This window comes from Zonotrichia leucophrys, chromosome 2 (assembly GCF_028769735.1).
Source record: "Zonotrichia leucophrys gambelii isolate GWCS_2022_RI chromosome 2, RI_Zleu_2.0, whole genome shotgun sequence".
Classification (NCBI taxonomy): Eukaryota; Metazoa; Chordata; class Aves; order Passeriformes; family Passerellidae; genus Zonotrichia; species Zonotrichia leucophrys.
The window spans coordinates 14022509-14048031 of NC_088171.1; the positions used below are offsets into that span (position 1 = coordinate 14022509).

At 39.2% G+C, this 25523-nt stretch overlaps 1 protein-coding gene across 5 annotated transcripts in view; it reads right to left on the bottom strand.

The window, feature by feature from the left end:
• Window positions 1-5819: 5819 nt before the first annotated feature.
• The window catches only part of CCNY (cyclin Y), a 120252-nt gene continuing 100548 nt past the window's right edge, over window positions 5820-25523 (bottom strand). For all 5 annotated transcript variants that reach the window (XM_064703947.1, XM_064703948.1, XM_064703949.1 and 2 more), the window contains 3 exons: window positions 17980-18146; window positions 14583-14745; window positions 5820-8840 (listed from right to left, as the gene is read on the bottom strand). In XM_064703947.1, the coding sequence (XP_064560017.1) occupies window positions 8724-8840; window positions 14583-14745; window positions 17980-18146 (447 nt within the window). In that variant the 3' untranslated portion in view covers window positions 5820-8723. The remainder of the gene's footprint in view (window positions 8841-14582; window positions 14746-17979; window positions 18147-25523) is intronic.

The following is a 25523-nucleotide window of genomic DNA, read 5'->3' on the forward strand; positions in this document are numbered from 1 at the left end:
AAGTTTTTCTCTTTAATGCTACAGCTACTCGTGTATGGACCAATTCTCCCTTTAGAGGTTTGTGTCCGAATCCCCCAGGCCCCTGTTTCTAATCTGCAGGAATTCCTGTCCCAGGTTGTGATGCCAGATAGGCAAAAGCAATTTTCAGTTCAAGTAATGTGGTACCCTACTGCCCCTTCCTGCCTTCAGCAATTATATGATTCATCCCTCAGGTTTAGATGTTTCAACTCTTCTGATGTTGATAAAGCAACCCAAAGTCACTCAGGTGAGTGCCCTGCTCTCAGGGCAGGTGTTGCTACACAAATGATGAGGTTTCCATCTTGCCTGGCCACTGATTTCATGCACAAACCTCACTAAGGACACTGCTGAAGAATGTGCAGATAAACCAACAAAACCAGGTCAGGCTGGAATGGACCCTGAGCAACCTGGGCTGGTGGAAGATGTCCCTGGGCTAGTGGGAGGTGTCCCTGCCCACGGCAGGGGGCTTGGAGTGAGGCGATCTTTGAGGTTGCCTTTGACCCAATCCATTCTAGGATGGCCACCAAGCATCTGTGCAACACAATGCTAAGAGAGGCATTGCTGCTCATGCAAATATCCCATATGGAGCAGGGAGGAGGCCCAGCCAGGTGAACTGCCAGGTCCCAGACACTGGCACAGCCCACAGTGACAGGGACAGCACAGGAGGGGGCAGGAAGATGCAAAGACTGATGCATGAGATCCATGCAGGGAAAAACAGCTGCAAATCTGTGTTAGGTGAGAGCTGCACTGGGGCTGCCCAGTCATACTGACCCAACTTCACTTACCTGTGCCCCAAACACATACACCTGATGGCACAAACCAGTGCAGACCCACAGAATTCAATCACTTCAAAGCCCAGAGTGGCAGCTCAGGCTTGTGGCTGCAAGGACAAGAATAAGGAACTTGTGGGGTGGGAAGCCTGAGCTCCTCACCTGTTTCCTCAGTCTGGTGCTGACTCAGCTCAAGGGCACTTTTCCACTGCTCCAAGAGACCTTCCCCCACCCTCCTGTGTCACCCACCATTTCATATTGCACTTCAGCCCGATTTCCCCAGAAACGCACCTCAGGTTTAAAACAGTTGATGAGGTTGTGACTTTCTGTTCAAATACTGAGAAATTCAGGAGAACACAGGACATTTGGAAACAGATGCTGAAGCTGTTTCTAGGGACACTTTATTAAGAAATAAAGCTGAGGGAGATAGATACTAGTCTGCTCTAATTTTTTTTCTCTAATTGTTAGAAATCAAAGCTACAGATTTCTTTTGTTCTCTATACTTCTAGTCCTCTGAAGATCTCAGTTTATACTGAAAGTATTAGAAATCTGTAAAATTTCTTAATTTTATATGAAATATATACTGAATACTGAAAATATACTGAAAAATGGTTAAAAGTTCATTGTTCATGTAATAGGATGAAGCGGATAGGGCAAAAATCTGCAATCTTGTATCACTGGATTTACCTATTCTTAGTAAGTCAAAGATAAATGCATTCCTCAGGGGGCAACAACAGGTTCAAATAACATTTTAAATAATTGCCTTTTCTATTAGCAACTGCCATCGGAATTCCTTATCTAATGCAATTAGAACCAAAAATAAATGTTCACACGTACTGAGTTGTTAAAGAAAAGCTCAAGTCTGAAATTATAAAGAAAAATCTGAAATAGAAAAATTAAGATGCTGATTTGCCATATATCTTGGAGAAAACTTATTGCTTGCCTTGGTTCCTTTTTCTAAGAGAAAATTATTTTAGAAAAGGTTAAGGGAAAATGTCACAGCTGGGAATCAGATGTCTGAGCACACAATTTCAGCTAACACATGGTTCAGCTATTGCACACTTTAAGGGGCAGAACAACTTTGTTCTGCCACATGCCAGCAAAACAGAGCAGAACAAAAAAACCTTTCTGATATACTACAATGACAGGCCACCACAGAAAAGCAACAATTTCATAGTCCAGATTTCTCCCAGGTCAGAAACACCAATGATGTTCTCACTGAGACTCATGATTAAATGGGGAAGTAGAAGAACCAGGCCAGCCCTTCTATCACTGAAGCTCGGTGTCAGGGTGACATGACCACAATTTCTCTAGATGAAGTCAGTACTGTCACTTCATGCTTTGAAGCATTTATTTCTGTTCAGCTGAAGGAACCATTGATCCAAAGCCTTGAATCAGGCAGATCTGGAAGATCACCTTACCTGACATTCAAAATTATCAACATACACCCAACTATTTTCCTGGGTTAAAAGAATCATTCCTCCAGAGGACAGACTTAGAATAGGTGCCCTACAAAGCACTGCCAGAGAACACATTCAGACTGTGGACTCATTCCCATGGCAGGGTGTCAGGTATATACCTGCTGGCAGTAATAAGTTAAATATTTAATATTACAAGTGCTAGTGGTGACTTACACATTTAAATAATTCTTACTTTTGTACAAAGCAATGATGCAATTTGGAAGAATAATTTTCCATCTCTGTTCAAAACTCTGCTGTGCTAAACTACTGTAACTACAGTAGTTGGAGTTGGGTTGTCATTACCAGGGGACAGGGGTAGGAGGTTGTTCTCCACAATTCTTCTCACCTTCCCAGCCTGTGACTTCAGAAGTGGGACTGTCATGTACTGAGAGCTGTCACAAGCAGGAGACTTTCATTATTTCATGCTCATACTGATGAAGCTCTACAGCAGCGTCAGGTCACCCTCTCCACCTTTTGTTCTTAACAGGAACTCTTACTACTTTTTTATTTTAGCTTTTTTTGTAAAGTCTACTTTCAAGTATTACTGATTATATTCTAATAATTAACAATGTGTACTAAGCTTTTGCCTACACAGGACCACCTTGTACTGGAATGCCATAAAAGAAAAAGGATGTTACTATGGAAGTAAGGGGACCACCAATACTTTGCAAACACTGAAATAATGTACCAACATCAAGCTAGTTCTGCCATTCTAATGCGTGATGTTCAAGATTATCTGGTGTATGCATTTTACATGTTCTTCTGTACCATTCTGCTCAGTACAGCCTGGTCTTCCTCCTCCCCAGATCAATGAAAAACACTCTGCATATCCTGTCCCATTGAATAATCCCTTGAACTCTTTGCCCAAGAGCTTCAACACCATCACACTTCTCAAAGTATCATCAATGCCTTTTGGTATTGACAGCATAGAAAGTACAAATACATTTCTCCATCTTTATTTCCTGGATTATTTTTAAAATATATACACTGAATTGTGCCTCACAGCCCTTCTAGCACACCAACAATCCCCATCGTTTTGGCCTCTCCTTTTTCTACAGCAGAATTCTTCACTTGCCTGAAGCACATGAAAGAGAAGGATGTGGCCACAGGATGATCTGTATTGTTTAAATATAAGACAGCAAGGGGAGCACAGCTGCCAGTTCCCAAGATACTGTTTCCATGGAGAATAATTTATATTAACAACTAAACTACAGGGGCATGAAAACCCAGAGCAGTGAAGCAAGGAAACCTACAGCTAAGAGAAGAATTAGCTCTATACCTAAGTGTGATGTGGAATCTCTTACATGAAGGTGATGTCTTACTCTAATGCCTGTTTAGAGAAGCTCTCATGCCACATGAGTAAGTCTTCATCTGCTTTTTGAGGATTCACTTCACTGCCAGTGAATTCAAAGGGGTGGCAGTGATAGTTCCAGAGATTTTCCAGCTTCAAAGATTTACTGCATTAGTTACCACAGCACCCCAGTCTCTGTGTCAGAGATGCATGGAAAAAAGGTCTGAAACTAAATCAGGTACATTAGGTAAATGATCTAAGTATGCTGGGAAATTGTATTTTACAAAATACAATTTCTGACATTTTGTTATTTGCTGTTCTCCATCTGTAGAGACCATTGACATCTTCAGCTTTACAAACTTTTAGTAGAGGTTCTGGACAACTCATGGGGGTACAGTACCATTTCACCACACCAAGAAGCTTGCTTAGCAGATCTTCACCAAACAGTATCTCCAGGTGTAACAGCTGAAAGCCTCTGCTGATAATACTGAAACACATTACACATGATGTAAAGGGCATCAAACAACAACTCTTTTTCCACACCAAATTGCATCAGGCCAACTATTCTAGAAGGAACACAAGAAGTACAGTCTATTTTGTCCTGCTCTGTCACTTGCCTTTCTTCAATTTGCCATCCTGCTGCTCCTTTCTTCAGTGGGAAGAGCACAGTGATCCAGGCCAGGCAAGAAATAAACTTGAGCCTGGCTTTCTTAGCTGTAATTATAGAAAAGCTTGATTAGGAAGGGACCATAAAGATAATTTAGTTCCAATTCTCCTGCCACAAACCCTTCCAGGGATGGGGCATCTCCAGCTTGTCTCAGCAACCTGTTCCAGTGCCTCAATGCCCTCAGTGCATTCAGTCCTTTTCAAGATGTGGTTCTGCAACTCAGCAGTTACTTTTTGTTAATTCTCATAAGATCCAGGAAAGCAGGTTCCCACACTGTGAAACAATCTTTTCAACATCATAATGTACATCTGCTATCACTATTGTTTTCCTTACAAGCAGCAGCTTTTCTTCTAAATCTTGTTTCCCTTTTTAAAGCATTTTCACAGAGCAGTGGTCACTACACATCTGCCATCATTACCTTTAGTTCATGCAGCTCAGTCTCACCAGTTCTGTGGTTTCCTCAAGATGGAGTTCAGTTGATGAGAAGACAGACAAAACCAGCAGAAAAACACATATTGCACTCCAGGTGTAGTAGATTTCCACGTACATCTCAGTGAACTCACACAGGTATGTTTGTGTTTATAGTTGAACCAATTTCTCAGAACCCATTAGAGACACTAAACGGGAACTTCACTGCAGAGTAGGCAAATGTTATCAACAACTGCCAATTCAAGTAAAAAAAAAAAGTTCTGATTACAGAAAAATGTGTTTTACACAAAAGTGAGGAAAGTGCTAAAAGCTAAGCTGAGTGCATTCCACATGAAGACCATGAAGAAGCAGAGAGAAACACGAGCCTGCAGTGGATGTGCAGCACTTCAATAAGGAGTTTAAACACATCACTGGGAAATAAAATGCTCATTACCAACTAAGGATGACTGTAAATAATTTGTTGCTTCAGGTGTTCAGATTTTGGGGGTTTTTTTCTGCTCTTTCAGTTCCTCTATTCCCTCCCACATACTGTTATTTTTATACAGCCAACACTAACAGATGTCATCTTGTCATCTGCCACCATTACACCACTGCCTTTTTCTGATGAGGTTTTTGTTACTTCTAATTTTTATATTATAGCTAAGGTTTCTGGCATTAGGGGAGCTGGAGAGAAAGGTGTTAAAACACCAAGTCTTAGTTCAGACTCCACAAATGTAACCAGCACTTATGCAATATATGCTAATTTCTCTCTAAGAAAAATCCCCAAATCCTTAACAAAACAAATCCATTACCCTGCTATAGGATAGGATTTTGTTTACTTTTAGCAATAGAAAACATGCATCATTTGAAGAGCTGACTGGGTTTGTGAAAGGTGGAAAAAGGTGATTTGATCATTTTGTTTCTGCACTTCATCCCATGACTCCAGTGCTCTCAGTTCCACATGACACTGTCAGAATGATATATTTCACTGACAAACAATGAAATACAAACAGCAAATAAAATATAAAGAGGTCTGCAGGTGGAAAGAGGAATTATGGCAACAACTTTGGACTGCATACAGATGAATGATTAAAACCCTTACAAGATGCTTTTTTCAAATATTGATCCAATTATCAACACATAAATGACCAGACAAGTGGCCCACTGGCTCAACAAATAAAAATAATTCATTAAGACAACGATACTTGAAGGGACAGGTTTATTATATCTCCTACACCTTTTCAGCTCTGAGCCGGTGACCAAAGCAATAATGAAAACCTTAATCCAGAAAACATTTACAGCAAAACACAATGTCTTTGTGCTGTTAATTAAAATGTCATATGGTTCTCCTCCCTTCTTACATCTCCAGTGATGCTCTAACTTTGCAATGGTATTTTCCATACAGTAATGCTGAAAAACTACACTAAACACAACATAAGCCTAAATAATAATTAATTTTTAATTACCTGGTATAGAATACCTGGCAAACAAAAGACACTTTTCAGATTTACTGACAGGTACTGTATTTTTGGCAACCCTGGAACAAACCAGAAGAAAAAGCAAAGAATTATTCTATAACCATGAGGGAACGAAACATCCATCTAAATGTAGAGGATTCATATGGTAAAACTAAAGAAAAAATCCACACTTACAGCAGATTTTTTTTTTAATTCTTAGTGCAAGAAACATAACCAAGTTAATCACAGAATCAGTACTAATTAAGAATATGGAAAATTCTCCTATACAGAGGTAGAGTCCAGTGCACAAGGCTAAAACGATATTCAATAGTCTAAACAAGACTGAGCCAGGTTTTACGGAATCCACTTTTTAAAGTATCAGACTGTATGTACATACATACAATAAATAGACTATACAATCTTTAAAGTAGTTTAATAAACTTCACAAAAATTATAGTAGATGCATTGATATCTTTACATAATCCAAAGTTCATATCTCTATCACCCAGAAATGGATAAAACCAATATTCCTGATATCAAGTTAAATGGAAAATAGTTTAGCAAAGTGTTGATAAATCAAAATATTTTACATATTTTAAAGCCTAAATTTATGCTTATAAAGGATGAATTTCAAATGTTCTGAAAATGTTCCTTTTGATACTATTTGTAAAGAGGTTTCAAATGCTGTAATTTGTTATAAACACTTGCCTTACATTCCATGTTCAAGGGAAAAATGGACTTGGATACTCACAGTTCTGATGCATTGGCACAACAAGAAGTGATGAGAATTAGATTATTTTAAAGGCCTAAAGAACACCAGGAGAATTTATGGACAAAGCCTTCATGTCTCAAACTAAACAAATCCCATTGGAAAGCTGACAGGAAGCTGTTTGGTTTCTCTGCTGTGATCCTGTGGGTGCCTCCTGGCCCGGAGGCCCCGGATCAGCATCGCTCTGGGAGCCAGGTGTGCATCTCTGGGCCCCCAGGTAGCTACAAGCCCATAGGGCTTAACAAAACAAACATGGAATCTTTGTGGGTTACAACAGTAGTGCACAAATCAGGGACATCTGCTGCCATTCCCTTCAGCGACAGTCACAAGGACACATTGCAGGGAACTGAGAGCTTTCAGCTGTATCTTTCTAAACTGTGCAAAAAAACTCCCCAAAAAAACAAAAAAACCCAACAACAACAACAAAAAAACAACTGGGGGAAAAAAATCACCCTGTGGTGTTATGAAGCAAATATCTTTATACTGAGAAGTTATTTTGTATAAAGGTTCTTACAATTGCCAAGGGGGGAACAGCCACAGTAAGAACGAAATAATAATAACAACAGAGGAGTTCAATAATCCGAGTTGGAAATTATATTCACAGTTCAGTTACTTTTAATTTCTATAAGCACCTACACTGAAAAACATGAGGGTTTGTATTTTAGCTTTCAAATCAAATCTCCTTGTGACAGATACCTTATTAAGATTTCCATTCTGCTCTTCTAGAGGCCTTCTCATTGGAACAATTTTTTTTATTATTTTTTATTTTATACAAACAGACTCACTTTGATTTAAAATAAACATATAAAAATTGAGAATATTGCTTGCAACAATGGACCTGGAGGTGAAGGAATGAACTTGTCAGGCCACAAAAAAAAAAAAAAAAAATCTCCTTCAAAATGGATGAATTCTGCTAAACTTCTAATGCTATGAAAATCTGCGAAAAGGATCACAAGATCTGTTGCAAATTTCAGAGATTTGGCCCAAGTCTTATCATCATCATCTCAAGACTTTAACAACTGTATCTTTATATTAAGGAAAAATAAATGATTCCAAGAACTCAGGAAGGCACACGCACCCAAGTATACTATAAATAAAACACATCATGAAATTACGAAGATCTTCTGATCCCTGTACACACTTTTGGTTCAGCACTATGGTCAAGTTCTCTCTTTTGAAATACAATAAAAGGCATACAAGAAACATATGTAACATATGCATAATAATTAAGAAGAATAATGCTAATAAGACAGGTTACAGAGAAAAGTGCAGTGAAAAAACCCAACACTATTTATTCAGGGGCTTGTGCTACTGTAAATACAGATTTTGTATTTCCTGCTGTGCAAGGGGAAGAATTTATCCTGGGAAGCAGCAATGAGGAATGCAAAAAAAAAAAAAACCAACAACAACAACAAAAAGATATTAAGAGAAACCTTTAAGATGGAACTCCCAATGTCATTCCTCTAGTGCACAGTCATCTGACTACATGTTGTTTTTTTCATGCTGCCATTTCCCTTCATGAGTACAATATAATAGAAAATGGCAGAGTTCTTAAATATTTTTCTGCCTCTACTTCATTTTTTTTGTTTCTTCTTCCAAGCACCTGATTTGCTGTTTCCTCATAAAAGTGTAAAGCTGTTAGTGGAAGTGAGAAAATAATTGTTGCCGATCTTCTCTCCCGAACACCGATTTCTGCATTTCTCCTTCCGTTAGGCATTTCACTCGTGTGCTACACAATGGGGAGGCACTGTAAAGGCAGCTTGACAGATTTAAAAATAAAAAAATCAAAAGTCTTTTTTTCTTTATCCCCCCGCCCCCAGCCCACTCAGAAAAAAATGGATGGATGAAACAGTAGGTCCGTATGAATATTCCAGTCTCCTCTGTTAGGAGATAATTGCAGGGGACCATCTAACCACAGTCAGATTGTCAGCACTGACCGACCGCTTCTTTGCAGCTTTCCTGAAGTCCTTGTATTTATCTTCACACAGGCGAGAAATGGCCTGCAAGACAAAAGATGAAAAACCCTCAATGGCAATGCCCACAGCTGTACAGGTAAAGCAAGACTAGATGCAGATTTCTACATACAGGTAAAATTACAAAAGTCATTTCATTAGGCAAAACAGATGAAGACATTCTCCTCAAATCCTAGTTTTCATTTCATTTGTCTTGGAAGGAAGGCTTGCATTGCCCCACGTGGCAGCTTCAGAAGGACTCAGCATACCCCAAGCCTTGTCTCTGCAGGTGAACCATCACAAACCTCACTGAAGCAGCTGACAATGCTTACCCATTTCTACAAAGTAACTGATGTATAATCCTTCATAAATCAAAAATTGTGGAAAACTTAACAACTATAGAAACTGTAAGTGTATTTGGAGAATTTAAAAATCGAATGGCCCTTAAATTTTTTATTTCCTAAAAATCTTGTATTATATTTTCCTCTTTTGAGAAATGGTCTTGCAGAACACTCACTCTGCTTTGCCTCCCAAGCTGATGTTAACTCACCTTTCAGAAGCAGATGATAATTTTTAAGTGACCAGGCTATCTTATATAATTCCATATATACAGGGAAATTAAACTCATAATCAGAATAATTTAATTCATGTTATAAATACATAGTCATTTTTAAACCTTTTGAAGAGAGAGACAAACATTATTCAAATGTCAACTCCTTTTATGCTATACTGGAGTTAATGTTTGATGTTTCTTCTATTGTTTTTAGCCAAGTTTAAAAATAGTATTTATTATGGACCTCACATGCATGAATTTACTGTTCCCTAAAATAGCCTGTCTATTAGAGTTCATATCGCTGGGACAAGCTGTGGTTGGCATCAGTAGGGATGTTAACTCTGGCAATCAAACTGCAGAGCTGCAGAGAAAGCTCACTGCAAGGAGTACTCAAGGTCAAATTCAAAAATACGACAAACTAACGCAGCATTTTTTATTTACTCAGGAATGCTTTCAAGTTATGCCTTAAGATGTTTAATAAAGACCACTGTACAAACAAACCCAGTAGAATGTTTGATTATAACACAAGGCATTACAAATAATTAAACATCCTGACTCCGTAGATCATCATTTTCACTCTTCATCTTTACTTCTATAGCACTGCAAGTTGTAGCAGTGAAGAGTTCTTTAATTTGAATAGTCCTGCAAAGACCAGGGGCAGGTATGGCAGAAACACGCTGCTCATACATCCGAGAGCACATTCACCTAATGCTCTGGCCAAGCAGGCCACAAAACATTAAATTAGAAAAAAAAAACCACCAAAACAAACCCAAACCCCAAAACAACATAAAACTTACCACCACCAAGAGAACAGATGCTACTTTTTAGCTGAAAACTACATTTTTGTTAAGACTACTCTTGAACGCAGTTTTCCTTCATGGTGCACACAAAGAACAACAGAATAACAAAGGTATTCATATTGCTTCTTAGACTAACTTCATTCACTTACAACTGCTTAATAAAATCTTATTTAATTTAACCAGGAACTTGATGGACTAAGAGAGTTGATGCAATTCAATGGGTTAAAAATGTTTATCCATGACATCATGTGCCAAGGCATGGCTTGAGAAAGGAGTGTACTTAAGTGAGCTCAACTTCTTTCAGCTGCCAAATCAGACTATTACCTTAGGCATCAAACAGTCAGAGAAGGTAATCACTTCAAAATTGCCTGTGTGACACAGGAAAATTTCTGTTCTGGCACTTGGTCAGACAAAATGAATTGTTGCTTGGAAGTGGCACTTAATATTTGGCATCTCTAGGCTATGCTGATGAATCATATGGATAAGAAACATACTGCCATTTAAAGCAGGTCAATATCTAAAGATGCCTCTTCATCTGCAAGTAAGTTATAAAATCAACATTTGGAGCATACTTGGCAAGGTAGTTAGTCAACTTTATTATAACATATTGGGAAACAAAAAAAGCAGAAAATGGTAAATATTTATTATTGTCCTTCAGTTAAAATAAATCAAAATAACTATAATCACCTATCATCTGATAATTCTGTTGCATTTATTGCTAGAAAAAGAAACCAATTTTTGACAGTTGCAAGGGACCACTTTTCATGTCAAATCAAAACATTCTGAAAAACCAGCAACACTAATTCATCATGTGAATTTTTTTGGACTTGGCTGTAACGTATGTACTCAGCTAGAATGCATACACATATCTATTCTTCCATTATACCCATGCATACAGAACTCAAGTCAGTTCCTCTGCTAGTTATGACTCTCCTAGAGATTCTATCACTGGAAGAGGGAACAAGTAAGGAGAAAGAAGGCTGGAGAATGGCTGTAGTAGCAGCAGCAGTAGTAGTAATAGTAGAAGCAGCAGTACAAATTTTGGCTGCATGCACAATTGTGCAGGGCAGGAAAGCAGCACAGCTGGTTATGGGCTCACTCTCAGGAATGCACAAAGGCACAGACTGTGAGTGCTGCACACCCTCCAAAAACTGACAAACCAGAGGAAACTGAGCAGAGAGAAACAGCAGGTAGTTCTCCTTAATTTATAAAGCACGAAAAAAGCACAATTGGTTACTCCTAAGACCCAAAAAGGTGAGTTTTGCTCTGTTTTGCTCTTCCTTTTCCTCCTGGCTTTGAGGATTCTGATCATAGAACTGCAATCAAGTTCCTGTGACCGTGGAAAGCTGAAGAGATATACAGACACTTCTCTGTAACTTACACATTTTTCTCCTGGTTTTGTCTGTTGGATCTATGGGACTGTATCTCCTTAGGGTCAAGAAAACAGCACATATTTCAAATGGTTTGAACTATGTGCTCAAGTACCATCCTATCAATAAAGATCTCAGACATCATCAGTTAAACTGGGAGTGCACTAATGTATGCTCTCAGAAAATCTAACCTTGGAACAAGCACAGTGCTAAGATCACAAGCAGCAACAGGACAGACACGTTTTGTCTACTTAACCTAAAGAGGAGAATCCGACTCATATTTAGCTCAATAGATGGGAGAAAAACCAGGTGCAAGAGTAGGAAATGATGAAATAATGGATTAAGTCTGGACACTCAACAACCTTCTTGGCAGAAAAAATTCTCCCATATTAGAAAACAGGTCTCAGGAAAAGCGAAGAAAGCTGTGACATTGAACATAATTAAAAGGAAGAACAAAACACACTATAACATATGCTGTTTGGAACAAACAGCATTGGCAGGTGGACAGAGTGGATGATCTAATGAAAATTTGCCATTTTTAACCTGCCTGATTCCATTGAACAGGAGAAAAAAAACCCAAGAGGATTCATAAAAATGGTTTCTGGATACTAGGTGGACTGGTATAACAAATCCAGGACACTTTAGTCCACTGATAATTAAAAGGTAAAAAAAATTACTTTCATTTTGTCATTTAAAAGACAAAGTTGCTTTTTAAGGGTCAATTCTGAGAACATGACATAAGAGAAATCACCCACTGCAGATGCTGGAGAAAGTGACGTAATGTTTAACAAGTACTGCAATCTCTCGTAACACCTCTATGCTGATGGATCTTGTCCAGCATTTCCCTGTGATGAGGTACATTTCTTACCAGCCTCATCCTTTTAGGTCATTTTAGGGTCTTTTTTCATCATCATGGGTATGTCAACTTCATGATGTTTGCAGAAATCACAATGCAGATTCTGCCATGTCAGATCTAATGCTTCTACTTCAGATATAAAAAATACATTTAAAATGCAAAAATAGCAAAAATATTTTATAATACAGCTATTTCTCCACACAACACCTTTTGTGATCTCAAATGCCATAAGTTGCTTTAATCTGAGGACTGAGCAAGGTCTCTCTAGTTTATCACACAAGGCAAATCCTTCCCCTGCATGAATACATTTGCTGTGAGGCTGTTGTCTTTCATCACAGACTGCAGCTCTTCTCTCAGTATCAAAAATATCACAGCCTGTGTGGTACTTCATCTACTCCACCTGACAATCCAGGCAACTGTTTTAAAACAGAGAACTCTGGTCTGAACAGTACACGAGAGACTACAGAAGTGCTGCAAACGCATTTTGATGACTCTTGGCAAGCGAAATGCTTCACTGTGCTCAGGGAACTGGGCTATAAATTATGCTGTCAAGTAGTTTCAAGGGCACACTAATGACAACCATGTACTGCCAGGGAACAAGGCAGTTCCCTTCCTTCTGGCCACAGAACAGAGAGGCAAGGAGGTGGCAGACTAAGCTGGTTCACAGCAGATACTCCTCCTCCACCCTGAAGACATCCCCTGGCTGGCAGGGTTATTTACAGCCAACTTCTGCTGGCAGCTCAAAGCATGCCCAATGGGGAAGTTTTTAATAATACAGATTTATTGAAAAAATATTCCATTAGTTTTTTTAAATATGCCTTTTCTTTAGCTAGTACAGAAGAATTACCAGTATTCTCTGTCTATTTACCATCATTTCCCATTTTTCTTTTCTTCTAAGGTTTTAGGAGCTATCTTGCTGCATTCATTTGTAACATGCTGTTATACATTGTGTGTGATATAGATGGACAGTTTTAAGAAACTGCGGGCTAAATCAAAAAGCAACTCATTTAATTTTGATATATGTAATAGCACTTACTATCAAGATTCCCATAACTCAGTAAAACACCTCTTTTCAAGTAAGATTACAATCCAAATGAAATTTTTTTAAATATTCTCTTTAATAGAAACAAAATCTGATGCAGATTTAGATCACACTCTGTACAAAGAATGACATTCTTATTGAAGCTACCTGTGCAGTTTAGGAAGAATATTTAGAAAGAATGGGAAATAAAACTTAAGTGAAATTTTCTTTGATTCTTTCTCCACCACTTTTAGCTCCCATTAGAGTCACAAACAAGTCAATTAACCTTCCCACGCACCATTTCCCCCCACAAAAACGTGCACAGAACTGCCTGCCTGCTCCACAGGAGCACTAGGAATTTCAGAACATGCAAAGCTCAGTCTAACCCACAGGCAAACAACCTCCAGTGCAGAGATGTTGTGTAATTAAAGATGTGTACTGCTAAAAGCAGCCAGCATCTAATGAAAAATTTTAAAATTAGTAACAAAATGCACACCCAGTGCAGTAATGCCCATATTTGAAAAACATATCCAAAAAATGAGGAAAAATATGTTGCAGTCTTGCAAAGGGCCCACAATTAACTGATAATTTAAATTCCTCCTCTGTCTGTGGTATTCACAGTGCCCAGCATTTCACAGGTCCAGACCATCCAACAGTGCTTCTGGCATATTGTATATCCACATCTCATAAGCATCCATGACTTATTGACTGAAGGCATGTGCTCATTTCTGTTCTCCCTTTATTGAGAAAGACATCAATGGAGATAAACTTGGATCCACATGAAACTGAGCACTTGCAGAAGAAGAACATGGAATAGCTATTATCAGCAATGTTTGTAAATATTCTGTCATTTAAGGTGGATAATCAGTTTTAAGAAACCAAATGAACAAGCAACACTAGACTGTGAATACAATAATTATAAAACTTGTGGGTATTTCCACAAGGCCAATACAGACAACTGCAACTGAAAAGAAATGGAAAGCAAGGTAAGGTATGAAGCAAACTGGGTCTAAAAGCTGTCCCCACAGCCATGAATACTCAAAGCATAAAGAAAACTATTATGAAAATCAGGCTCATGATATTCTAATAACTCATGGGAGTATCTGGGAAGAGATGGGAGAAGGGAGAAACAGCACAGAAATTCCCACTCCCCCTATACATTTAACACTGAGCAATCTAAAAAGCCTTACCTCAAGTTTATATGCCCTGTCCCTGCTGAGGGGCTCCAAGGGAAAACTCAGGTTATTTGCTTCTGCCAGGGAACGCAAATCAAAATAATACTTGGCATAAACACTGGAGGGAACATTAATATTGAACTGTAACAGCTCAAGAAACTGGCGTTCCAGCTCATTCCTGTGGAAAGAAGATAAACATGGAAACATATTTCAGACTGTGCATTCTGAATGTAATTTTACTTTAAATTGCAAATGGTACAAACCAAGTTCATTTTTTATTCTTGCTATATGTAATTATCCCAGCCTAAGGTTTGACCTTCTCTACCAAGTTCTACCACACCAATGAGGAATATGAAAGGTGCTGCACCTTGCAGCTGCTACTGCAATGCCAATCAAATCGAGACACAAAGTTTTGCTAGTCAAAGGGCACCTTTATCAGTTTGGCCAACACAGTTTTGGAAAGAAAACCTAGCAGGGAAAAAAAATTTCTCGTAGTTTCTGCTTTACCTCCACTAGGTGGGTCTGCACACACAGCTATGCCACAACAACACACATACACACAAATTTGTCCTAAATTTGTCAGGCTCCTCTCATAAACACTGCAAATTACTCTAACACATAAATTACTGAAGAACATATTTACTCCCTGCAGCTCTTCATAATCCATCATTTAGAATTAGTCATGGGAAACCTGAATTTTTCATCATACTCAAAGTCTTTATGAACAGAATAAAGCAATTTTTCCCTTCGACGTGCAACCAAAATTCACAGTGGTGATCACATGTTTTCCAGCATTTAAAGGAAACATGTTTGTCAAAATACCTGATAGGAACAGAGCTCCTGTTTGGGCTCCCACCCTATAAAACTTTAGTATACAAAAACATTATTCCCTACACTTATACATTAAAAAGTACATTGAGAAATAAGCCAACTAACAAAATTAAAGACTGGATATTTCCATAAATTGTTTGGATATCCTACTTAATACTTATGCAGGGATATATGATACATTAAAGACAACGATTTCAAGATATGAGAAATAAAAAAAATAAATGGGTGGTGAAAGCCATCAATGTTTCCTAAAGAGCCCAGAGACTGCACTACTGTGCTACCAGTGGGCATTGACTGATGATTATATTGCCTTTAAGTTACATTTTGACTGTTGTGCAAATGTGCAAGGAATATGAAATAAAAGTTGCACAGCTGTCAGTAGAAGAGGAAGGATCTGAAGATAAAAAGTACTGGTGCTGTAGTTTTTTAACACTGAATTATTTTTCTCCTTCTCACTCTTTACCCTTATATAATTCTTACATCATAAACATTGTCCTTCCTTATCCTCACCCTCTGTGCCAAAATTCTATGTTTATATAATAATAAGTACTAATTAATACTAAAAGACCAACTAAAAGCTGGATATGGTGTCTTCGGCTAAATTCACATTGCTGAAGATTGCAACTTAAAAATTCAAGTAAAAAATGTCAATATTACCTTTACATATCCTTTTATACTGCCAAGGTTGTGCGTTCTACAAGCTAAGCCTAAACTTCTATGTTAATTGATAGAATAAAGCTTATTTTAACTGGCAGAAGACATGAGCTGTACCCCCTTTGAAGAATACCCTCAAAAATCCCAAATACACAGCCTCAGTTTCTTATTTTCCCCTATCTCCAGGATCAGCTGCAGATCAGAAGGGACAAAAACGTACAAGTATTTCTTACTGAACTTATGTAATTTAACTAACCACCATACCTTTCCCCATACACCTCCCTCAGACTGCTTTAGCATGTGCTTTCCTGGGCCACTTCTCAAAAACTCAATGTAATGCCAAATACAAGACTACAGGTACCCACTGCACCTCAGTACTCCCAAGCTTTCCACTCACTTTTAGGCACAGTTCACTGCACTGATGCTGACTTATAAAACCCCGAAAGGTTTGCTTGATGTTTTGCAAGATACACTTATGCTGAGTGATTCACACAAATTGAAGATTTTGACCTAGATCTTCTGCCTTAGTAATACAATGAAAGGTCCTGTCCTGCTTAGAGTCAGAGACTTCAAAATCATCATACTGTACTGTCCCAGCTAACTAAAAAATAAGGAGGAAAAAAAAATCCACCACATTGCAGATAGGATGAAAACAACAATTGGAAAACTGAAAGCAGGAATATTAGCACCAGAATCTTTGCTGGGGGATTCACACAGAGCCCTAAACACAAAGCCCATAGAGATCACCAAGTACATAGAGAAAACTCAGGCTCCCCAGAGGCTTCTGGATTTCCAGTTTGTGAGAACCCTAAAATCTTTCAAGGAAAGGGTAAGAAGCTAAAAATGCTTGAGGACAAGGACTCATCACAGTTTGGCTTAGGGAATGCGCAGGGCAGATAAAGGCTGATGTGAGCACAGGTCTGCCATGGGAGTATTGCTGCTACACAGCTCAAGTGCAGCTTCTAACAGTAGCACCATCACATGTGTTTGTCAGAAACAATAACTTCTTTTTTTGTTTCCTTTCACACCGCCTTCAAGAAAAGCACTGAGAATTATCCATTTCAAACCTCCCTTTTATAACCATTCTTGATTAATACTGTCATATGGCACAGTCAAACCTGTGACTCTGCTTCAAGCTGTTCAGCACTTCAGCTCATGTCCCAGCTTCAGGAACACTTTAAAAGCACCCAGGAGAAGCAAATGCAGGGAGACCCCGACTGCTACTGAATGCTCAAAAAGCATAAGAAAAGCATCAAGGGGAAAAGTACCTTGTAAAATTACTCAGATTCCACTCAATCAGTTAAGGAACCATTAGCAAATTCTTCTTCATGGAATATTGCACACAGAAATGTGAAGGGCCTGATTTTGGGTTTTGTCCATCTTATATCTCTCTTTTATTTTGGAAACCTCACTCTGTTTGGATTTTTAACATCTTGAAAACTAATACAGCAGAACACCAGGGGGGGCGGGGGGAATGTCAAAACCCAAAAGCATCCATGTTAAATAATGGCAATAAATAACTGGGTGATCATCTAAAGGTCATTAAGATAACTTCCTTTCCTGCTTTACATGTCCATTCTGTGCATGGAGAAGCAGCACGACAGGAAAAGATGCTGAAGTGAATACATGCAGGCTCACTGGATGTGGGGAATTTTATCAAATCACACATTTAAATATTCTGTAGATCTGTTTTCATTATTGTGCCTGAATAACCAGTGGTAAAATATACTTCAACCAGAAAACAAAAATAATTCATGTCTTCCATGTAAGCAGCTGTCAAGCCAACCTCATGCCATCTATCAGCATTCACCATGTTTAGATACAACACAGATAGACAAATTTGACACAATTTATGAAAGAACCTCCCACCCCCCTCACAGACACAGATGTTGGCACTCATTGACAAAGATAAACAACCTTCACTCACATGTCTTCCACTGTGATATCCTTCAGGATCTGGCAGTAATCCACGTTCCACACTGCCTGGTCGTCCCACACTTTCGATGCCAGGAGAATTGCCCCCAGTACTATTCGCTTCCAGTTTGCTGGACAGATATCTATCTCTGCATAAGTTAAGAGTCTTTCAAGATATACCTGTGGAAACACATCAAAATCAAGACTTAATCTATTTTGCTACTAAATAGAAATGAAAAAGAAAATTATTCCCATTCCAGCAATTCTGAAACAGTATGCCGTTAAAAATGCTTTCAATAAGATCATTTTATTATAAAAGTTGTAGTTTCAAATACATGGCATGTTAATGCCAGGCTCAAAACTGGATATGATAAATCCACTTGTCCTTTGCCTTCTGATCCTATTACCCATTTCAAGTGGTCAGAGATCAGACTCCTAAATACACCATTTCTTCTTTAGCTGTGATTTCCCCCTGCTTGCCATTCTAAAGCTGAAGAAAACCTTAAAGGTATCTTATAATACTGTAAAACAAAACATCACTAATTGTTAAAAAAACATTTTCCTTCTTAAGGAAGGCAAATCACTGTTATTTAAGAACAAAATTCCAAATTATGTGTCAAGCCCATTAGTGAAGATGCAAGTTTGACTTTTTACTTAGCAGATCATTCTGAAATGACTTCAGTGTATAAAACCTGTTACAGTGAGACTGCAGAAACACAAAGCTCAGTAAGAAGGTGGCACATGGCTCTCCCTGAAGTCTGCACTACTTGGGGGTTCGGTGCAAAACACTGTCTTTTCCAGACAGCCTGTGTAAACAAGCTCCTTACACTCTGTATCACACAAGGCAATTTGTCAACTTTGCAAGCAAAACTACTCCTCAAATAATGAAAATAAAGCATTCCCTGGAGTCATCCCTGGGAAGCAGAAAACTTTTTTAAAGCAATACACTAACACTGGGAGCTTCATAAGCAGAGAGCATATGGAAGTTGTAATATTATACCACTCAAATTAGCAGATAACTTGCTTCACACCAATGCAGAATTTGACTCTCTACTGTTAAAGCAAACCTTTTAAATACCAACTTCTCACATCCAGTTTTAGCAGATTTAGAATGAATACTCCATATTTATAGTAGATAGAGCATACAAAAATCAGAAACATCTATCTTTTCTAATGTACAGCTCTAGCTTGGAAAGAGAGAGAACTTCATAGCTTAGAAAGGTAAAAACAATTCAGTAAGGATTTAGTGGGGGCTGAAATTCAAAGGCACTTAGAGAAGAAAATGTAAACCGATAAGAATTATATTGCAAGGAAAGACAGAATCATAGATTGGTTTGGCTTGGAAGGACCTTTAAAAGCCATGTAGTTTCAACTCTCCTGTCATGGGCAGGAACATCTTGCACTAGACAGGTTCTCAGAGTCCCAACCAGCCTGGCCTTGAACACTTCCAGGGATGGGGTATCTATTTCTCTGGGCAACCTGTTTCAGTGTCCTTCATAGTAAAGAATTTCTTGCTAACATGTAATCTAACCTCCTTCAGGCTAAAGCCATTTATAGCCCTTGCTCTATCACTAAAAACCCTCACAAAATGTTCCTCTTCAGCTTTCCCGCAGGCCTTCTTCAAGTACTGGAAGGCTGCTACCAGGCATCCCCAGAGCCTTCTCTTCTTCAGGCTGAACAGCCCCAGCTCTCTCAGCCTGTCATGGAGAGGTGCTCCAGCCCTCTGACCAGCTTCCTCACCCTCCTCTGGACTTGCTCCAGCTGATCCATACCCTTCTAAGATGTCAGAGAGCCCAAAGCTGGATGCAGCACTCAGCTGAACAGAGCAGAAGGACAGATTCCCTCCACCTGCTGCCCACAGTGCTTTGGATGCAGCTCAGGACACGTTTGGCCCTCTGGGCTGTGAGAGCACACACTGCACACATCCAGCCCCTTCCCAACACATCCAAGTTCTCCTCGGCAGGGCTGCTCTCAGGTCTGCATTTTGTGCTTGGGACTGCCCTGACCCACGTGCAGGACCTTTCAGCTGGCCTTGGTGAACTTCCTGAGTATTGCACAGGCCAGCCTCTCAAGCCTGTCAGGGTCCATCTGCACAGCAGATGAAATTACACCTCAGTAAAAAAGGCAGCATAAACTTGCCACTATTTTCCCACCAGCACATACTTGAGAAATCAGAATTAAAATTTAAATAGGAGTTTGATGAGACTCTATTCCTACACCTACTTCATTACCATTCTGATGCATCTTCCAATAGCATGTTGAGGGCTGTGAAAAATCACTCTTGCTTCCCTGGTGATAATTTGGGCTTGACTCCAGATACACTGCTTGCTGGAACAAGGCTCTTTATCATACTCCACTAAAACTGAGGATGATAAACAGGTCTCCATTAGAAAGGCACTTAGTGTAGCTTTCAACTCCTTTCTTGAACATGCCTTAAATGAGCATTTATTTTGTTCACTTGCTGTGGCCTCCTTTACTCAGTCTTGGGTTTTAAGTAAGAGAAGACAGAAAAAGAACACAACTACTTGCAGCAAACACTTGTTAAAGTTTAATAAGGTCCTCAGTCAGTGTGAGAACTCACTGTAATCCAGAATTTGTGACATCATCAGTCTACCTTTGGGAGACATTAGTGTAAGTATTCAACTTTTAATCAAGCTCACCCAGCCACATAGACAGTCTTTCTTCTAGCTCTCCCTGTGTCTCTCTCCCAGAGAGAACTCACTGACTGCAGATTGGGAAATTCAGGCTGGTACATACTTGAGCTCTTGCCCTGCTGATGTAGAGCAACCTCATAACAGCAGCATACACACAGCAGTTTCCAATGTAAATGTGCCCAAAATTAATTATTTCTGATAAATGGAGCTGGTTTCATTTCAGAGCATTTCAATGCCCTAGTGGGACACAGTAGCAGCCCACAATGTCCCATGATGGGACACCAGAGCAGGACAGGCAGAGTCTGCCATGCTCTCACTACTGCAGGGGGTGCCTCTGGCTGCTGCAAAGATGTGCTGAATCAGGAGAGACTTCTGTAGAATGGCCAGGTGGCTCAAAGCCTGTTGGAAGAGGAAGGCTGGTGGGGTGGGTTAATCACTACACTCCTCATCCCAAACAAATGCACTGCTGGTGGGAGAACACCACCTGCTTCTGCTGGCAAAAGCCAGTGAGTGTTCCCACACACACAGGGAGGCATGCTCCACCTCATTTAAAAAAAAAAAACACTGAAAATGTTGGCCCTGGAATGGTAAATGTGAGATATGGAAATACCATTTGTATGCAATTATGTCTAAACATTAAACAGTGTCTTAAACACAAGGGTCATTTTCCTAAATATTGGTTTTGTATCAAACAGACTGGGATTTTGAGTGTACTATGTGGTTCAGTGGACTTCTCTCTCGTAATGAATTTCACTGGCCTAATTTTCAAAAGCAAAACACTTTCAACATCTACTTTAGAACTAGTTGCTATGAAGCAATATAATAAAATTGAATTTTAAAAGGTCACAATAGAAAAGAATATTACAATTTCCATCTCAAAATACTGGAAAAAATTGGTTTATATGGCAAAAAAACAAAAAATGCAAAAGAAACAATGTAAGAAATGCTATTTTTCTTTCTCCCTCTTTTTTAAAGCATAAGTCTAAGAACTATCTGTCTTTTTGATTATTTTGACAGGTGTTCCTCTATGGAACTAGAACTAAAGAGCTTTTGGTGTCCAGAGGTTAAAATATTATTTGCCTCCACCAACTTTTAAGAGCTGTATCCATGCTCAAAAATGGAACTAAAGCTTAAAACAAATTGAAGCTGTTGCACCATTGTTATTTTTTTCCAAATTTGCTTCATCCTGAACGTAAGCTTTTGAGGCAGAACTTTTCAGTACTTCTCTACTAGCTGAATTCTCAAAAGACTCAAGTTTATTCTGCATTAATTTAACACCTAGTTCTGCTCAAGCATTTTCATAGCATCCAAGAGTCGTCATCATCACATTTGTCATTGCCCACTTAGTTCTATGACTGCACGTATAGATATTTTTACAGAATGATAACAAGACTACTTATACAGATTAAAGTTACCGATGTGACATGAGCAAAAACTTTCAGTGGTTTCAGTCCAACAACACACTTCTGAACTCTTTCCAGATTGCAAAGAACAAATACAACTCAGTGTTAGTAACAACAACACTACAATATTGAAAACTCATTTGTATCATAATTCACATCCTAGCTGAAATGAAAATACAATTCTGATTGGGAAAATGCCAGTGGCTTGGTCTGTCCGTACATTTTTATGTACGGATGCAATACCTCAGAGTCTGGTACCTTCATGATTAGCCTACATTCTGCATTTGGGAATGAATCACATGATTTCACATGTGTCAGGCTAACAAGCTGTGATGGACAACAGCTGCACCTCATTGGAGATGTTTTAATAACTAAGCACAAGTCAGAACGCACACTGCACAGAGTTAAGATTTCAAAGGAACAACACTGCATTATTTTCCATCTCTTCCCACAGACTAACACCAGGCTTTCACAATGACTGACCTTTATACTTGGAGTATTAGCAAATTATTATTTAATCATAAGTGAAACCAATTTGGTGATTTGCCTCTGTTAAAAACTCATTTATCTGAATGAAAGAGACTTTCTTTATACCAATTAAATAAAATCACCACTCCATGTGTATAGATAATCCCAAATTGGCTGGAAGTTCAATGAACTCTGAAGAGGTTCATTAGCTTAGATGTAGCACCACAGGAATGCGGTTAAATGGCTTGCAAAGCCGTTTCAGGTCTAGCAGAAGTACAGAACTGATTTGTTTCAGCACATATCTTCAGCTCTTAAATCTGCCAGACCTGAAACAACTCCATGCTGACCTAGTTTGGATGTCTCTGATCTTGACTCCCAGGCCCTGGACTTGCAGTGGCATGCTCAATAGCACTAGGCCATCCACTATAACCACTGGTCCTGGGGGGCTTTTTTCATCCAAACACAGAACTGTAACATGGCACAAACTATCAGCATCAGCATCCAAGGCCCCTCAGAGCAGTGCTGCTCCAGCAGGGCCACTGCTGAGCTTAAACTAATCCTCAGGGTGTTTATCTGCAGGTGGGTGAAACCATCCTGCTCACTCCAAGTGTTTAATAGTAACTATCCACAGTATCCTGTGTTGTCTCAGTTATCCAAGATGTCAGGCTCCCCATGATCCTGGATAGCAGAGTGTTGGTTACACAACATCCCAATCAACAGAACACAAATCGTTTGAAGAAACTGAAAACTAAAGATAGCATTGAAGAGTTCATTTTTAATTAGTGTGAAACGGCATCTCATGTTTCCCATCTCAGAGGACATTTTAGCATGCTTTGGACATTATATAATACATTCAAGTAGAAAGAAAAGTTAAAATACTGGATAATATGTCTTTGCCTTTTTTTCCCTCTTCAGGAGGATATATACCAAATATTAAAATGTCAAATAATTCCATTTCAGTATGTCACAATCACAAAACCCGCTAATTTTTTAAAATACAATAGGGCTCTTATAGAAGTTTTGCTTCTTTTTGTAACTTCATCTTGAAGCTGTTCAACATTAACTTCCAATATTCCACTGATACCTCTTACACTGGAGTTGCAGTCTAAACACTAAAAATACAGTAGTTCTTTTTTTAGGCTTCCCTAAAGCAATGGAGAAGGTTTTCTGTGGAGGTTATGAAATTCCCATCTTCAGAGAAACTCAGAACTCAACTGGTCAGGCCCTGATCAGCCTGGTTGTGCTTTAAGAAAAGGCCAAACCAGACATGACCCCTAGAGGTCCCTTCCAGCTGAAATTATTATGCAATTATATTTGTACGCAGTACTAGAATTTCCTGTGGTGCCACAGTAAGAGGTCAGGAATTGTGTGCTGCCCCCAAGGAAGGTGACTGGGAGTCTCAGCACACTCAGCAATGGGCAATCTCCAAGGAATGTCACTGTCATGACTAGAATAACTCTGAATTTTGAGGCAGCAGCAGGAGCAAAACATGATCTTCTCCCATGTGGTTTTTATACGGCTTTATGTAAAATTCTACCTCTATTTCACCAATAAAACTCTGGTAGCTTAAGTTATTTATCACTTGATTAACATGGACAAAGAGGAGACAAAGGCTTTGCTATTTTAATTACTATAATTGAGAATCCACAAAATAACCTTTATTTGCAAACACCTCATTCCCTTCTTCATCAGGTAACCGGCACTGTAAATTGCAGGAGCACAGAGTAGCTAACAAAGACATTTCCATTCCAACATATTATGGAAAAATACAGAGTCATTTCTCTCTAATGAAAAAACTTTAGTGTGTCACAATGCCTTGAAACTGAGATGATATCTTTATGGAAAAGATTATAATTGGTAGTGGGTCTCACACAGCCAAATCAGGCTCTAATCCAATCACTAAACTGCCATATGCTCTGTTCTAAGCCATCAGCCAGTTCCTCACCACGACTCTCCAGAAATAACCGTGATTTGCAATTGCCCAGCTGGGCATTTAAAATATTCTACAAAGGTTTGATGCCACCCATTTGGTGGAAAAGGACATAATCTCATTGTGGTCCTTGCAAATTCATTCCATTTTTATTTCTGAGAACAAATGGTGAAAAGAAGTAACAAAAGCATAGAACTATGAAAAAAGGTGAACAACTGCAAAGTACCATTACAGATATTTATAGAAAGCACAAATGGAACTGAGAGAAGTCACACAGACCCAGGTCTGCCCCCAAAATTACTCTTTTTAAGACAAAAAGATACCTACAATCCATGTCAAATGCACTCCAACTGTTAGGCAACATTGACTTTGCAGTCTAAAACTGGGATCAGCATTCATTCTTTGCCCACAAGCCCAAGAGCATCAGCACATACAAATTCTTTGAATGGCCTCTACACATTTGATTTAAAAAGAATTCCCCCTCAGTGCCCACCTCAACTGTTCTCTTTCCATTAAGTGCATATCCCAGCAACTCTAAGGCAAGAATTGACTAAGTAGATGTGTAAGTATTAACTGATAATCACTTGTGTGTCAGACATTGGACTGCAGTGAAAAGATAAGAACAGCCTAAAACCAGGGGCCAGAATCTCTTATCCCACCAGTACCCAGAGCACAGGTTCCTCCTCCTTCTAGGGAGCTCAGGATCAACAGCACAGGGCAAGGGACCTTCTCTCTACACCTTGAAGACCTTCTTCTGAAGTGACCAAGTCTTGGGCTTTGGCACCTCCCCAGGAATGCTTGAGGATCAGGACAAAGGAGGACACCAGCACCAGTGGATACACACAATTCTCCTCTTGAGTTCCTACCACAAGACACAGCCCCAGTTCACTGCCTGGCCTGGTTCACACCCGGCCACACTCCGGCTGCCTCAGAGTCACACCAGGCAACAAGCCCTGCTTTGGATGCCACTCCAAGGTCCTCCATCACCTTCCTGCACCTTCCATCAGCTGCAGAAAGGTTGGAGGTTACACTGGGCCAGCAGAAAAGGACCTCCGCAGATCAAGTGTCTCTATGAACTCTGGACACCCTTTTGTGTTTTCAT